Consider the following 14,181-nt stretch of genomic DNA (forward strand, 5'->3'; position numbering starts at 1 on the left):
CGCGGGAGAAAGCGCCGGGAGTGGCCCGGCGGGGAGACACTGGTCGCTGCTCAGGCTGGGTCAGGCGAGCGCCAGGACAGCCCCCGAGGGCAGTCCCGGAGGGCCTAAGAAGCCGCACCGCCTCCTTCCGCCGCACGCGGTTCCAGCGCGATGCCCAAATCCAAGCGCGACAAGAAAGGTGGGCGAAGCGGGTGTTGCGACGCGGCGGGAGGCTCCTGGGGCTGACCGCCCGGCCTGCGCCGGGGGCTCCAGATAGAGACGGCCTCGGAGTGGAACGTCTGGGCCTCCGTAAAGAGCTCCGCGGTTTCTGCGAGTTGGGTGGGACGAATCGGGGCGGCGGGGCCACGGCCTGGTCCGGTCCGGAACCTGGTCCTGTCCGGGGAGCGGAGTTTTTGCACGGCCTCTCCTGCTTTTGGCAGCCCTGCGGGGCCGAGAGACGGTTTCCAACCACCCAAGTTGCGCCCGACCGTCGCGGTAGCGCTCCTTCCCCACCTCGGCCCCAACCCGTCTTCCTTGGCTCGCTTTGCGTCCCTGCCTCCTTTTCACTTCAGCACAGCCTTATTTCCGCGTCTGGGTCTAATACTTGCGGTCCCGCTTGGTATGCGTAGGGCTGGTTTCTCGATTCTAGGTTTGCAGAGCATCTCCTAGGCCACCTTTACAATGGTGCCATGTATCTCACCCTGCACCTCTAGCACGTTCCATAAATATTTAGGGGCCTGGCACTTTGTAGGCGACTAAAGGATAGAAAAGTTCAAACAAGAAGGCCTAGTACTATGCCCCCGCCTTGAGTAAACATAGTCAGATAGTGATTAAGTCTCGGAATAAAAGTCAGGTTAAAAAAAAAAGTGAAAATGGGCCGGGGATTTAGCTCAGTGGTTCCGCCGCCTGCCTCACAAGCACAAGGACCCAAGTTCGATCCCTGGTACCAAAAAAAAAAAGAGGGAGAGCAAGGCTTCCACTCCCTGTGAAATGGGTGGACATCCTCGGTCCTTGAACAGAGGAGGTGTGTAGTTTAACTTTATTTTTAACTGATACGTTTGAGAATAGCCTAAGGAAGATGGGCTCGGGAGGCAGGAATGGAAAGAGTAAGAGTTTGCAGATTCATTTGATTCTGTGGAAGGAGTTCTAGGCAGATCTGGCAAATGCCAAACTGGGGGCAAATTGGGCCTAGGTGCTGTTACGATAGAGTCGCTTGTCCCACCGCAGAGAGGCAATATGGCGTCCACAGGTCCAAGTTGCAGTACTGAAATGCAGACATACAACAGAAGAGATACGGTGCCCAGGTTCGGTTCCACAGCATGGACCAGCCATCAGTGGCTTCTGAGCAGCATGGCTAAGAGCAGAAAAAAGCCTGTGTAGGTCAGCAGGTTCCAGTTCCGGCCGCCACTGAGAGCACTTCAACACTCGGGCAAGCCCTCCCCCTGTGTAATAGATTGTGGGGTTAGTTTAAGGGACTGAGGAATCCTTAGTTTGTGTAAGTGACTGGGGATGTAGCCAGGGATCTCCAGACCCAGTCCACGGGAAAGTAAGCACACCAGAGACCTTGGGAACGGCCTGGTGTGCCAGCAGTGACAGCCACAGCTTCGCTGCCTTCCTTCAAACTGGCTTGGTCCAGCTGAGCCACGAAAGCTGGTAGGAAGTAAGTCTCCAGCATGCCTAGATTCATCTCTCACATCTCCTTCTCTTCTCTGCTTTAGTTTCCTTAACGAAAACCACCAAGAAAGGCTTAGAACTGAAACAGAACCTGATCGAAGAAGTAAGTGCTTACTGCTTTTATTGGGGGGGGGGATGTGTTTGGGTTATACAGGTAGGAATTGGACTTTGCTAGGGAAGCATACTGCTTACCCACCCTTTCCTCCAATGAGCAACAGCAACACCAAGACCAGTAACGAGGAGTGAGGATTTCCAACTGTAATGGAAATCTTACCATGTGCCCGGCTCTGCGCTGTTTCATGTGTCTTTTTCCACACCCTCCTCCTTGGATCTCTGTGACATAGATAGTGGCTACTAAATGATGTTACTGCCGTTTTGCAGTTGCGGGAACTGAAACTCGGCTACACGGTAGCTGAGAGCAGAGTCACCTGCTACACAAGGATTTTGTCCCTTAAGAATGAAAGCACCTGTCTTGATGGCTTTGGCGTCACCAGCAGAGCAGCACAGATGAGCCAGCCCTCTTAGAACAGATCATGAGGCACCATTGTTTTCATTTAGCAGGAGCTTGTCCATTGAGGGCGGATGTTTCTAGGTCAACAGTGAGTGGACCAAGCAGAAAGAAGTAATTGATTGTTCTGTTTGTCAGGGATAAATTAGACACCAAGACAGATGTGGGGTCTAGACCCATGGCTCAGCTTCCCCTGTAGTTAATGGCTTTAGTTTCAGTGATGGCAGTGAAGAGACAACCAGATTGAAGGCCTAGAGCAGATTCTTTCCCATCTGAGGCACAGTTGCCCAACCCACAGTGCCCCTTAAACTCCAGAGCCTCGTGAATTGTCCCATAGCTTCGGAAGTGTGTGGACACGTACAAGTACCTCTTCATTTTCTCTGTGGCCAACATGAGGAACAGCAAACTGAAGGACATCCGGAATGCCTGGAAACACAGCCGGTGAGTGGGCCGGGGACGGTCCTGCTGAGTGAGGAGGGGCCAGGCTGCTCTTGGCCGGAACACGAGAGCAGTGACCAACTCTCCGAGTCCCAGGGTCACACAGGTGGCACATTAGCAATTACAGAGTGCCACCTCTACTGCTGAGCACTCTTTAAACACTAAAGCTGGCCGCATGCTGAGCTCCAGGGCTAGGAAAGTGAAGGGACAAGATTTGGTACTTCCTCAGAGGATATTTGGGAATTGCTTCCTTTGTGAGTAGTTGCTCTTGACCCTGGACTCTGAGCATCATGCAGCTTTAGAAAGTCAGTGTGGCCTCCGCCACAGAGGGCAATTGATCTGAAGCTGTGGGGGCCATGTGGCAGATGGCTCTGGGGTCGGTCTCCTGCTGCACCAGTTCTGGGAGAGCCCCTGCCTGGTTCAGTCTGGGAGAGATTGTCACATGATGCATACAATGGCCTGGCAATGAAATGCTGCCCACGCCAGGTTCCAAGGCTGGAAAAGTAATGGAAGGGACCCTGAGCTGGGGACAGGGTGGGTGGGCTACGTGGAGAAGTGGGAACCTCTGGGCACACCTAGATCTAGGCCCACTGGGCTCCTGAGACGTGGAGCTGCATGCATTTGACGGAGGGAGGTTAGAGGTGAGTACGTCTTTCACATCCTCCTTTTTCTTGGTAGAATGTTCTTTGGCAAGAACAAGGTGATGATGGTGGCCTTGGGTCGAAGCCCATCTGATGAATACAAAGACAACCTGCACCAGGTGAGTCACTGAACCTCACAGCTATCTTTTTCCCTACTGTTCTCATGTGCCAGCCCAGCCACATGGCCCACCTGTGGGTTGGGAGGGCCAGTCCTGGCTTACAGCTCTGGGTTCTCCCTTAACCTGCAGACGCAGGGAATCATACCCTTGTGTGCCATCCCCTCCATAACCAAAAAATGTCCTTAGACATTACCAGATGTCGCCTGGTGGGCGAAAGCATCCCCAGGAGAAAACTGGTCTCACTTTTGATTTATAGGTCAGTAAGAAGTTGAGGGGTGAAGTTGGCCTCCTTTTTACCAACCGCACGAAAGAAGAAGTCAATGAGTAAGTCTGCTTGGGGAATGGAGGAAACAGAAGGTGAGAGGGTTCCAGGACTAATGAAGGGACTGTCCAGTGTGGCAGTGTGAAGTTGGAACTGGTCCTGGAAGCATCTTATGTTAGAGCAGCGGGCCATAACCAGAGATGTCTCTGTCCTCTGGCACACTGGTCCCCGCCTGGGGAAGCTTAGACTGGACACTTGCTGGGGGGCGCAGTTTCACTTGGCTCATGGCTTGGGAACATCCCCCTCACCACTTGCTTCCCTAAGGTGGTTTACAAAATACACGGAAATGGACTTTGCTCGAGCTGGTAACAAAGCAACTTTTACCGTGAGCCTGGATCCAGGGCCCCTGGAGCAGTTCCCCCACTCCATGGAACCACAGCTGAGACAGCTGGGGCTGCCCACAGCCCTCAAGAAAGGTACGAGCAGACTCCAGAGCTGAAAGGACCACAGTCCTCCAGGGCCACCCCTTCCTCATTGAGCACATTACTTCTGTTGGCCTCTGTTTTCTCATGTGACAGTGGGGTTGAGTGCCCCGCTCATAGTTTAGGTGAAAGTGGATCGCATCACAGCCAAAATGTAGCACTGAAGGGCCACTGAGAAGGTGACTGTCGCCCCGCTGTGAACTGAGCTTTGGGAAGGATGGCAGCCACTGTGAGCTTCCCAGCTCGGGGCAGTGGCAGCACATACCGTGCAGCGCCCTGTTGCAAAAGTAACTTGGGCACCTCCTACAGGTGTGGTGACCCTGCTGTCCGACTATGAGGTGTGCAAGGAGGGTGAGGTGCTGACCCCAGAGCAGGCCCGTATCCTGGTGAGTCTGGCCCTCCAGGGCTCTGGCGGGAGGGACCCCCGCTTTCTCTGTCCTGCACTCCTGGTAATGTTCCTTCTTCCTCTGCAACCCTCTGCCTCTTGCAGAAGCTTTTTGGATACGAGATGGCCGAATTCAAGGTGACCATCAAATATATGTGGGATGCACAGTCGAGCAGGTTCCAGCAGATGGGCGATGACGACTTGCCGGAGAGCGCACCTGAGTCCTCGGAAGACTCGGAGGAGGAGGAGGAAGACGACTGACTCAGACTCCGGACCTAAGACCTCCTGGCACGTTCTGGTCTCCCCAGGCCCACACAGGACTGCAGCATGGCTCTGAGGGAGCAGCTATTTATTTTACTGTGGAGAAGGATAAAGAGTGATGGGAACTGACTTTATTACCATAAAGAATAAAACTTAAAGCAGGGTGTCCCCCGTAGGTGGCAAGAGACTCTTAGAGAAAGGCCTTCAGGTTTGTGCTTCTGTTTGGATTCCCACTGTTCGTCTAGTTAGCCAGTGCAGTGGTGCAGCTTTGGGGACAGCTGAGAACGTCCCCCAAATCTGGGCTTTCTTCCCCTCTCCAGTCCTTGTTGCCCTTTACAGAACTCCGAACAGAGATTTCCTGAGGAAAATGGGCACTCTCAGAGCCCTCTCCTGTCTGTACACACATACATCCAACACATACACACAGGCTTCCTCTCCCAAACCATGGCTAAGACGGGTGGACATCAAGGGGCCGGGGCACGTCAGCTACACCAGAGTAAAACCACTGCTAGAAGTGAGGATGAATGTTTAAAGTGACACACAGCATCCTGGGACATTTTTAAGTCCAGCAGTGGACTTTTACCCAAATTGTTTTATTTGCATGTGTCTATGAAAAAATCTAGTCCCATGGTGTTGACATTGAGATACATATTTTTTTATGTCTACTCTTCCTGGCTCATAACTCCCTTCTTTAATCCCTGCCTACAGCTGACCACAAAGATTTTCTGGGAGCAGGCGGCAGAACTCAGTGGTGGAGCACCTGCCTAGCACGCCTGCGGCCCTAAGGTTCATCCCCTTGCCTGGAGGAAGGAAAGCTTCACAGAGGCGAGAACAAGCTGACTACAGGCCTTTCCAGGTTCCCCACTCAATACCGCAGGGTTCAGAGCACTTCTGGGGGTGTGAACACAGTTCCCGGGGGAGCCATACCTCACTCTCTACAGCCCTTCACCTGTATTCTTTCAATCCCCTTTACGATAAAGCGGTCAGGTGGTTGGTGTTTCCCTGAGTTCTGTGAGTTGCTTAAGCAAATTAACAACTGAGGAAGGGAATGTGGGAACCCTGATTTGTAGTGGGACAGTCACACAGGTAAAGCAGGTCTGGGGATTTAGCACAGTGGTGCTGCTGCCTGCCTCACAAGGACAAGGTTCTGAGTTCGATCCCCAGTATCCAAGGGAAAAAAAAAAAAAGCCATAAAGAAAGCTTGCAATTGGCATCTGGATGGGGGGTGGTCTTGGCTGAGGCAACTGGAGGAAATGAATCAGATTTGGGACACCAGCAGATGCTCGCTGCTGATGATGCTGAGGGCAGAGGGAAAGCTGGCGGTTTTTCTGATACGGTGCTCCTGGCTGACTTCACACAAGACAGGCGCTCCTCCCAGTAGCTGTGCAGGAGGGGAAGGTGGGACAGATCAGAGCTTGTACTAGGAAGGCTGGGTAGGAGGATCACTTCAGCCCAGGAGTTCAGGGACTGTCATGAAACAGGCTTTTCTAAGTTTAAAAAGCATTTTGTGATCGAGCCACCACACTTACAAATACTTGTATACAAATGTACACCGCATGGCATTCAAGATGGTCTCCCCAAAACAATGGAGCAGCCCCTTAATGGATAAAGGAGCTGGTCTCTCCAACTACGCTAAGTGAAAGAAACCACACAAATTCTACACGTCACAGTTCCATTTATATAAATTTTTTTAAAAAAGGGTAAACTTACTAGCACGCACAAGTCCCTGTGTTCAAACCTTAACTTAAAAAAACAGCCAACTGTGGTATTGCTGTTCAGTATTTCCTTTAAAAAGAGCACTTTCTTTTCAATATTTGACAATTCTACTGGAATCGAGGAATCAATGAGTTCAATGGCCACACTCTGCTCAGCAACAGGAGTTCAAACCTCATGAGATAGCACAGGCCAAGGTCTCCACCAGCTGTGTGATTACCGCAGACACCTATGGTTCCTTGTAGAGCTTGGTCCACTGCTGCGGGGACCACTTTCAGTGCTTCTTACAAGAGGCCCCTTTTAACATTTCCATGTTTGTCTGATACCTGGCCCCAAATCATTTCACGGAATTTCAAGGCGTCAGACAAATGTGCCATCCTCGGGTTTTCTACTGTTGGGTTTTGTCCTTCAGGAGTGGAGGCTATGAGCCTGTAGTCTGCTGTGTGTGAATTGTAAAGTATTTTTGGACGCTGTCACGATAGCAGCACACAAAGATCACTTGAGGGAGTGGGGCGTGGAGGTGCGTGCCTGTAGTTTCAGCTACTCGTGGGGCTGAGGCAGGAGGACTGCTTGGGCCCACATGTTGGAGACCAGCCTGGGCAACAGAGTGACAAACCTCTTCCAAAAAATAGCTTACTTAAGGGATATGGCTTGAATCTTTATTATAATTTTTGCTGGTTGGTTGATTTGTTTAGAGATGCGGGGATAGAGCCCAGTGCCTCATAATTGCTAAGCCAGCGCTCCGCCACTGAGCTGCTCACCTACAGTCTGGTGGCTTGGATTTTGTCCTCTCCGGTCGTCTTGTCTCAGCTGTCTCATGTGGTGTGTAGTGAGAGCTCTTCTCCCCTGGGGCTGTTATCAGCATGTGCTGCTTGGCCCCATTGCTGTAGTCAAATGTTTGAGTACCTGTCAGGGGATACTTTTGTCTAATCTATTAATGAAATCATCTAGAGACATTTTTTTTATGGTACTGGGGTGTTAATCCTTTGGCACTCTACCCCTGACCTACCTCCGCAGCCCCTGTCCCCCTTAGATTCTGAGACAGCGTCTTGCTGAATTGCTATGGTGGGACTCAAATTTGCAATCCTCCTGCCTCAGCCTCCCTCGGTGCTGGAATTACAGGTGTGCACCACAGTGCCTGGATATCTAGGGGAATTAAAAACCCAGTGAAAGGAAGACAATGTATATTGTCTACCTTGACAGATGAAACCATTTGCAGTTTCATCTTTTGCCCAAATACTGAAAAGAAGACCCTGGGAAAATCCAAAGTCACATAGCAAGTGCCAGAGGGGACAACGACTCAGCCCCTGCTGCTCAGTGCTGAGGTGGCAAGTGCAGGGCACCACCTTTTCCTTAAGCTTCCATAGTCCCCAGTGCCTCGCCAACTACTGCCAACTTTGTCACCTGCAGGCAGTGATGTTAAACTGCAGAATAGCATTGGACTAGTCCCTGCAAGAAGAGAGTTTGTGTTTTGTTTTTCCTCTGCTGTGTGTGGTTTTCCTCTAATTCCTGGATTTTTGGCAGGCTTTGGAGTGCAGGCAGTTGTCCCGAATGTGCTTTACTAAATGTATGGATGCAACTCCAAGGGGATTGGGCGAGCTTTTAACCAGCATGTGAAAGCATTTGACCTGACTGAAACACTTCTAAAGGTATGTGTCAATTATGCAGGTCAGTAAGGAACAGCCATTGCTTTCCACATAAGATACTCAAACGTACTCACAGTTATGCCGGTCCCAGGACGGGGACACTCTTCATCTACAAGCCATAGCAACGTAACTTTACTTGATGACCGTAGCGCATGCCTTAATCCCAGCTACTCAGGAAGCTGAGGCAGAAAGATCAGACATTCCAGGCCAGCATGGGCTACTGAGACCCTAACTCAAGAATACAAAAAGTGCTGGAGATGCAGCTCAGTGGTAGAACATTTACCCAGCGTGCACACAGCCCTGGATTTTCATCCCAGCCCTGGAAAAACAAACCAACCACGAATTTCTGGGGAGAATCGTCTTCCCTTCCTGTGACCTCATCATAAACCAGAATTATTTCCTTAGGTTCTGATTCTGTTTTGTTCCGTAAGCCAGGGTATATGTTGGCACAGAACAATTATTCCAATAGAATTAGCCAAAGACATAATCAAGGGAACTCCAATTTGGAAGGGCAAGATGCCTAGTAAATCAAGATTAAGCTGATCCAGGTGTGGAAGCAATTTACTGCTTAAAACTGGAATTAAAAAAATAGATTGAAGCCGGGCGTGCTAGTGCACACCTATAATCTCAGCATTCCGGAGATTGAGGCAGGAGGATCGCTGTGAGTTCGAGACCTGCCTGGGCTACATAGTGAGTTCCAGGTCAGTCTCACTACACAGTGAGACCCTGTCTCCTAAAAAGAATGGTCAGAGATCAGGAAGAGCAGCTCTGCATTCCTCAGCCTGCCGCTCGCTGCCTACTGGCTTCACTCTGCATTTGACTCGACTGTCTCATCAGATCTCTCCCAAATCTCCATCTGACTTCAGTGGACCTCGAAGATGGATCACCACTCTCTTAGGTGAAATCCTTGGGAGAGAACTTATTTTAGAAGACTGGGATGTACCTCAGTGGTACAGCGCCTGCCAGGCAAGCATGAGGTCATCCCTGAGTTTGATTCCTGGTGGTTGTGGTGGGGAACTTTGGGTCGGGGATTTAGCTCAGTGGCGCTGCGCCTGCCCGTCCAAGTGCAAGTTTCTGAGTCTGATCTCTGATACAAAGGGTGGGGGGTATTTGTCTCACTCAGTGGTTCTGCTGCCTGCCTCAAAAGCACAAGGGCCTGGTTCAATCCCCGGTACCAAAGGGAACCTCTTCTGTAATCCCATTTTCTATCTTCAAATTCTGCCACTTCAGCTCTGGTCAAATAATGCAGCGCCTCTTCATCTTTTTCCCCATGCTGTGCAGAAACTTGTAGGTTAACAAATGTTACCAAAAATTCGGGATTTGGCAATCAACTCTGACTTCTTTTGAAGAAATAAATGGTTGGCAGAGTTATATTTCTGTTCTGTTTCCAGGATTTCCTTGCCGGCTTGTTCATTAAGTCTATCTTATTCTGTACTTTATCAGTATGTTCAGTTGCTTTTGTATTTTTTGGTACCAACAATTGGACTCAGGACCTTGCACTTTCCAGGCAGGCTCAGTGCCACTGAGCTAAATCCCTGGCCCTGTTCAGTTGCTTCTTGTTTGTTATTTTTCTCCTGTGGGCAAGTCCAGCGAGGCTGACGCATCCACGGATTTGGGGGCTGGAGGCTGTCTCGGCTTCCGTTTTTGGAGGGGTGAGTGAGGACTGGCGCCTGGGACCACGACACGAGGGAAGTCCCAGCACCAGCTTGGAGGGTCATTTCCGGGCCACAGGAAGCAGCTCAGGAACGCCATCTGGTTTTAAAATTTTTATTTATTTATTTTCCCACTAGCAATACAATTACATTTATCACTGGGATCTTGTACCTTTACATAACTTCATTCTTTTTTCCCCACTCCCCTGCCCTCCCTTCACCCTTCCCTATTTACAGAGACTTTGTTTCCATTTTTTCCTTTTTTCATATTTTTTCTTTTCCCTTATTTCCTTTCCCCTCCCCTTCCCAGTTCCCCTTTAGCCATTTTCTTCCTATTTCACACAATTATACCACTTGAACCTTATTTACACTTTTAGTTTTTCACACCAGAAAAACTATTCGGGATTTACTCAAGTGTGTCCTATTTATTTCACTTAAGAGTATAGCCTCAATGTGTATCCACTTAGCTATAAATGCCTCTAGTTCCTCATTCTTAATGGCTGAGTAATACTCCATTTTATAGAAAAAAACGTATCTTCTTTATCCAGTCTCCAGTTGATGGGTATTTGTGTTGTTTCCAAGTTTTGGCTATAACAAACAGTGCCTCTATAAACACGGGTGCACAAATATCGCCGTGGTATGATTCTTTTCTCTTGGAAAGATAGCCAGCAGAGGGATGGCTGGGTCAAATGGGACTTCTAATCCTAGTTGTTTGAGGTATCTCCATGTTGATTTCCGCAGTGGTTGCACCAGTCTGCACTCCCACCAACAATGGAGAAGGGTTCCTTTCTCCCCACAACCCCACCAGCATTTGTTATTGGTTGATTTCTTGATAGCAGCCATTCTTTCTGGGGTGAGGTGGAATCTGTGTTGTTTTCCTCTGCATCTCTCGAATGACCACGGATGTTGAACATTTTTTCATGTATTTATTTGCTGCTTTTACTTATTTGACTGAGAAATGTCTGTTCATTTCAGATGCCCATTTTTTAATTGGCTCTTTATATTGGGGGGAGGTCTGATTTGTTTGGAGTTCTTTATATATTCTAGATAGTAGTCCTTTGTCTGAGCAGCTGGTAAAATTTCTTTCCCCACATTGTAGGTTGTCTCTTAGCTCTGCTGTCTCTTTCTCTTGTACTGCAAAAACCTTTTAACAGGATGACATCCCAGTTGTTGATTCTTTGTGCCAGCTCCCATGCTGCTGAGGATTTGTTCATAAAGTCTTTTCCTATGCCATTGTTGAGAGTTCTACCTAATTTATTTCCCAGCAAGTTTAGTGTTTGTGTTTTGATATTTAGATCTTTCATCCACTTGGGTTTTAGTTTAGCACATGGTGAAAGATAGGGATGTAGTTTTAATCTTTGGCAAGTTGGAAGCCAGTTTTTCCATCTTGGTTTTTCTGAGGAGTCACTTGCCACGCCGCGAGGAAGCGGTGGACACGGAGAGGGCACATATGTTCTAGTCAAGATCGCACCTGATGTCCAGCTAACAGTCAGCCTCAATTACTGAGCATGGGAGTGTTATGTAAAGTCATGTTTCAGCTGGGTGTGGAGGCACACACCTGTGATCCCACACTGTAGGAGGGCGAGGCAGGAAGACTGCTAGTTCTAAGCCAGCCTGGGCAACTTGTTGACTTAGTGAGACTCTGTCTCAAAAAGGGATGGAGATGTCACTCAGTGCAAAGACCCTAGGTTTGACCTCCAATGGCACAACAACTTTGGTTTTTTTTTTTTTTTTTTTTTTTGTACCAGGGATCGAACTCAGGTCCTCGCATTTGCAAGGCAGGCGCTGGAACCACTGAGCTAAATCCCCGGCCTGGCACAACAACTTTGAGGATGCTCTATTTACCTAGTTTTTCTTTTGTTGCTGTGCTTTTGGTGTCATATCTAAGAAACGACTGGCTGATCTAATTACTCCTATATTTTGGTTTAGGGTTTAATAGTTTTACCTTTTACATTTAGTGTTTCATCCATTTTTTTTTTTTTTTTTTTGGTATCAGGGATCAAAGTTGGGTCCTTGTGCTTGTGAGAGGCAGGTGGCAGAACCACTGAGCTAAATCCTGTCCGAGTTAGTTAATTTAAAAAAAATTAAATGTATTTACTAGAAATAAGGACTGAATACAGGGCAGTCAGCGACCTACATCCCTAGATCTTACTAAATTGCCCACATTGGGCTTAAAATTGTGAGCCTCCTCCTTCAGCCTTCTAGAATGCTGGCACTAAATGTACCACCATGCCTGGTTCCAATGTTATTCTTTTCATGAAGACATCCAGTTCTCCCAGAATTATTTATTTTTGTTTTAGGGTTTCCCCCCATTCTTTATTGGTCCTTTTTAGGTATACAATATGATGGCATTCATCATCGAGGATCTGTACCTTTACATGATGTATCTTCTTATTTTTTCCTGATTCCCCTGCCTTCCCTTCAACCCCTCTAGCCTCCCTATATACAGACTTTGTTTCCATTTTTTATTTTTTGGTACTGAAGATCGAACTCGGGACCTTGGGCTTACAAGACAGGCAGTGGAACCATTGAGCTAAATCCTTGGCCCTATTTTAAGACAGGGTCTCTCTCTGTGTAGTTCAGGTTGGTCTTGAATTATGGAGTCCAGGCTGGCCTCGAACTTGCAGTAATCCTCTTGCCTTAGCCTCCTGAGTCCTGGGATTATCAGAGGCCCAGCTCCTAGCACTATTTCTTAAAGCGGATTGGAATCCCATTGATTTGGCTGCCATTCTTGTCTAAGACCAATCTACAGTCCGTGTCATGGTGTACTCCTGGCTTTTCACTCCTATCGTATTGCCCTCCATACATCCTCTGCCAGCAACACACATCTTTATTACCGTAGCTCTACACTAACACCTGAAGTCAGGGAATGTGAGTCGTTGGTCTACCTGTGTACTTTTACAAGATTGTCTTGGCTGGTTTGGGTCCTTTAAATTTCCCTATGAACTTTAGGATCAGTTTGTCAATTTCTGTTTAAAAAGCTGGCCACGACATTGAAAGCCTATAATGCCAGGTATCTGGGAAGCAGGAGGATTTCAAGTTTGAGCCCAGCTTGAACAAATTAGCTAGACTCTGTCTCAAATAGTGCTGGGGTTGGGCTGGGGATTTAGCTCAGTGGTTCTGCCGCCAGTCTTGCAAATGCAAGGGTCCAAGTTCGATGCCCAGTACCCCCCAAAAAAAGAGTAAATAAGGGGTTTGGGATGTAGCTCAGTGCTTAAGTGATTGCTTGGTATGTGAAAAAAAATCCAGGTGTAGGGTGTACACCTGTAATCCCAGCACTTGGGAGGCTGAGGCAGGAGGATCACCATAAGTTTGAGGCCAGCCTTGGCTACATAGCAGGTCCTGCCTCAAAAAAAAGAAAAAGAGAAAGAAAAGAAATCCCAACACTTGCCCTCCAGCTGCTGTCCACTCCCTACCCCTGCCCCTCTATCCCACACACGGCTGGACAGATTTGTTGCCCTGGGAAAGGGCAAATAGCCCCACCAGACCTGGGACTTATCTTCTCAGCCTGGGAAGCTGAGCAGGGATTTGCTGAATAAAATGGGGGCCCTGGCTGCCGCTGCCCCCCCACCCCCAACAGGAGGAGCCCAGAGTGAACGGCAAGAAACTCACCAGACTAGGCAGGAATTTTTAGCTAAGAAAAGAGCGATGTCACTGCTGAGACTGGTACTGTTAAAAAATGTCCCACAATCTGGGTGTGGTGGCAACTGTAGTCCCAGCTACTTGGGAGGCTGATCCAGAAGGAACACCTGAGCCCAGGAGTTGGAGGCCAGCCTGGGTAACATAGCCAAGATCTCAACTCAAGAAAATAAAAAGAATAAAGAAAAGAGTTTAAAAAAAAGCCAGCTGTGGTGGCCTACGCCTATGATCCCAGCACTCAGGAGGCTGAGGTAGAAGGAATGGCACAAGTTTGAGGCCAGATGGGGTTACACAGCAAGACCATTTCAAAAAACAAAATAAATAATAAGAAAAGTCCACAGAATTCTTTGGGGGGGGGTACCAGGGATTGAACTCAGATTCTTGTGCTTGCAAGGCAGGCAGTGGACCACTGAGCTAGATCCCCGGCCCAGTCCATGGAATTCTGAGAAGTATCACTCTCCATCCGAGTGGCGACTCTAATCATAACTTTTGCCCAAACTATCCCATTTCTGAGTATTTGGTGCCACAGTCCTGAATGAGAGAAAAGTTACTCAGAGGTGTCTGGACTCGTTTGCCCATCAGGTATAGGAGACAGTGAGGTCAGGCAGGGCTCAGGAGAAGGAACCAGGAGACCTCTGCAAGGCCAGAGTACTACTGAGCCTGTCCCACAACCTCTGCCCTCTGGAGACCCCAGCTCATGGCTCCATCCTTTCTCAGAGGCCCCCAGGCAGAATGGCAACAGGCAGGCCAGCAAGGAGACAAGTGTTTCACCAGGCATGGAC

General features: G+C 48.8%; 1 protein-coding gene across 6 annotated transcripts; it reads left to right on the forward strand.

The window, feature by feature from the left end:
* The first annotated feature begins 88 nt into the window (after nucleotides 1-88).
* On the forward strand, nucleotides 89-6,089 carry Mrto4 (MRT4 homolog, ribosome maturation factor). 6 transcript variants are annotated; one of them, XR_778396.3, is made up of 9 exons: nucleotides 89-178; nucleotides 1,698-1,756; nucleotides 2,499-2,602; nucleotides 3,278-3,359; nucleotides 3,616-3,683; nucleotides 3,946-4,097; nucleotides 4,413-4,489; nucleotides 4,594-4,957; nucleotides 5,458-6,089. XR_778396.3 is itself a non-coding variant. In XM_010614215.3 (9 exons), exons 1-8 carry the CDS (start codon nucleotides 151-153, stop codon nucleotides 4,747-4,749), a joined length of 726 nt encoding a protein of 241 aa, XP_010612517.1. In that variant the 5' UTR covers nucleotides 89-150; the 3' UTR covers nucleotides 4,750-4,776; nucleotides 5,458-6,089. The 6 variants fall into 6 exon arrangements, 5 of the variants coding, with proteins under 5 accessions (XP_010612517.1, XP_010612522.1, XP_033623708.1 ...); XM_010614215.3 differs by having other exon boundaries at nucleotides 4,594-4,776; XM_010614220.1 differs by lacking the exons at nucleotides 89-178; nucleotides 5,458-6,089 and adding an exon at nucleotides 185-288 and having other exon boundaries at nucleotides 2,460-2,602; nucleotides 4,594-5,451.
* The last annotated feature ends 8,092 nt before the right edge of the window (nucleotides 6,090-14,181 follow it).

The sequence above is a fragment of the Fukomys damarensis genome, unplaced genomic scaffold (assembly GCF_012274545.1).
Source record: "Fukomys damarensis isolate Sample0158 unplaced genomic scaffold, DMR_v1.0_HiC HiC_scaffold_23, whole genome shotgun sequence".
Taxonomy (NCBI): Eukaryota; Metazoa; Chordata; class Mammalia; order Rodentia; family Bathyergidae; genus Fukomys; species Fukomys damarensis.

Bases quoted from the DNA above. Each gene is read 5' to 3' on its own strand.
- Mrto4 (XM_010614215.3), top strand. From the start codon at position 151: ATGCCCAAATCCAAGCGCGACAAGAAAG. The intron at 2,603-3,277 runs GTGAGTGGGCCG...TTTTCTTGGTAG, and splicing joins AATGCCTGGAAACACAGCCG to AATGTTCTTTGGCAAGAACA. The intron at 4,098-4,412 runs GTACGAGCAGAC...CACCTCCTACAG, and splicing joins GCCCACAGCCCTCAAGAAAG to GTGTGGTGACCCTGCTGTCC.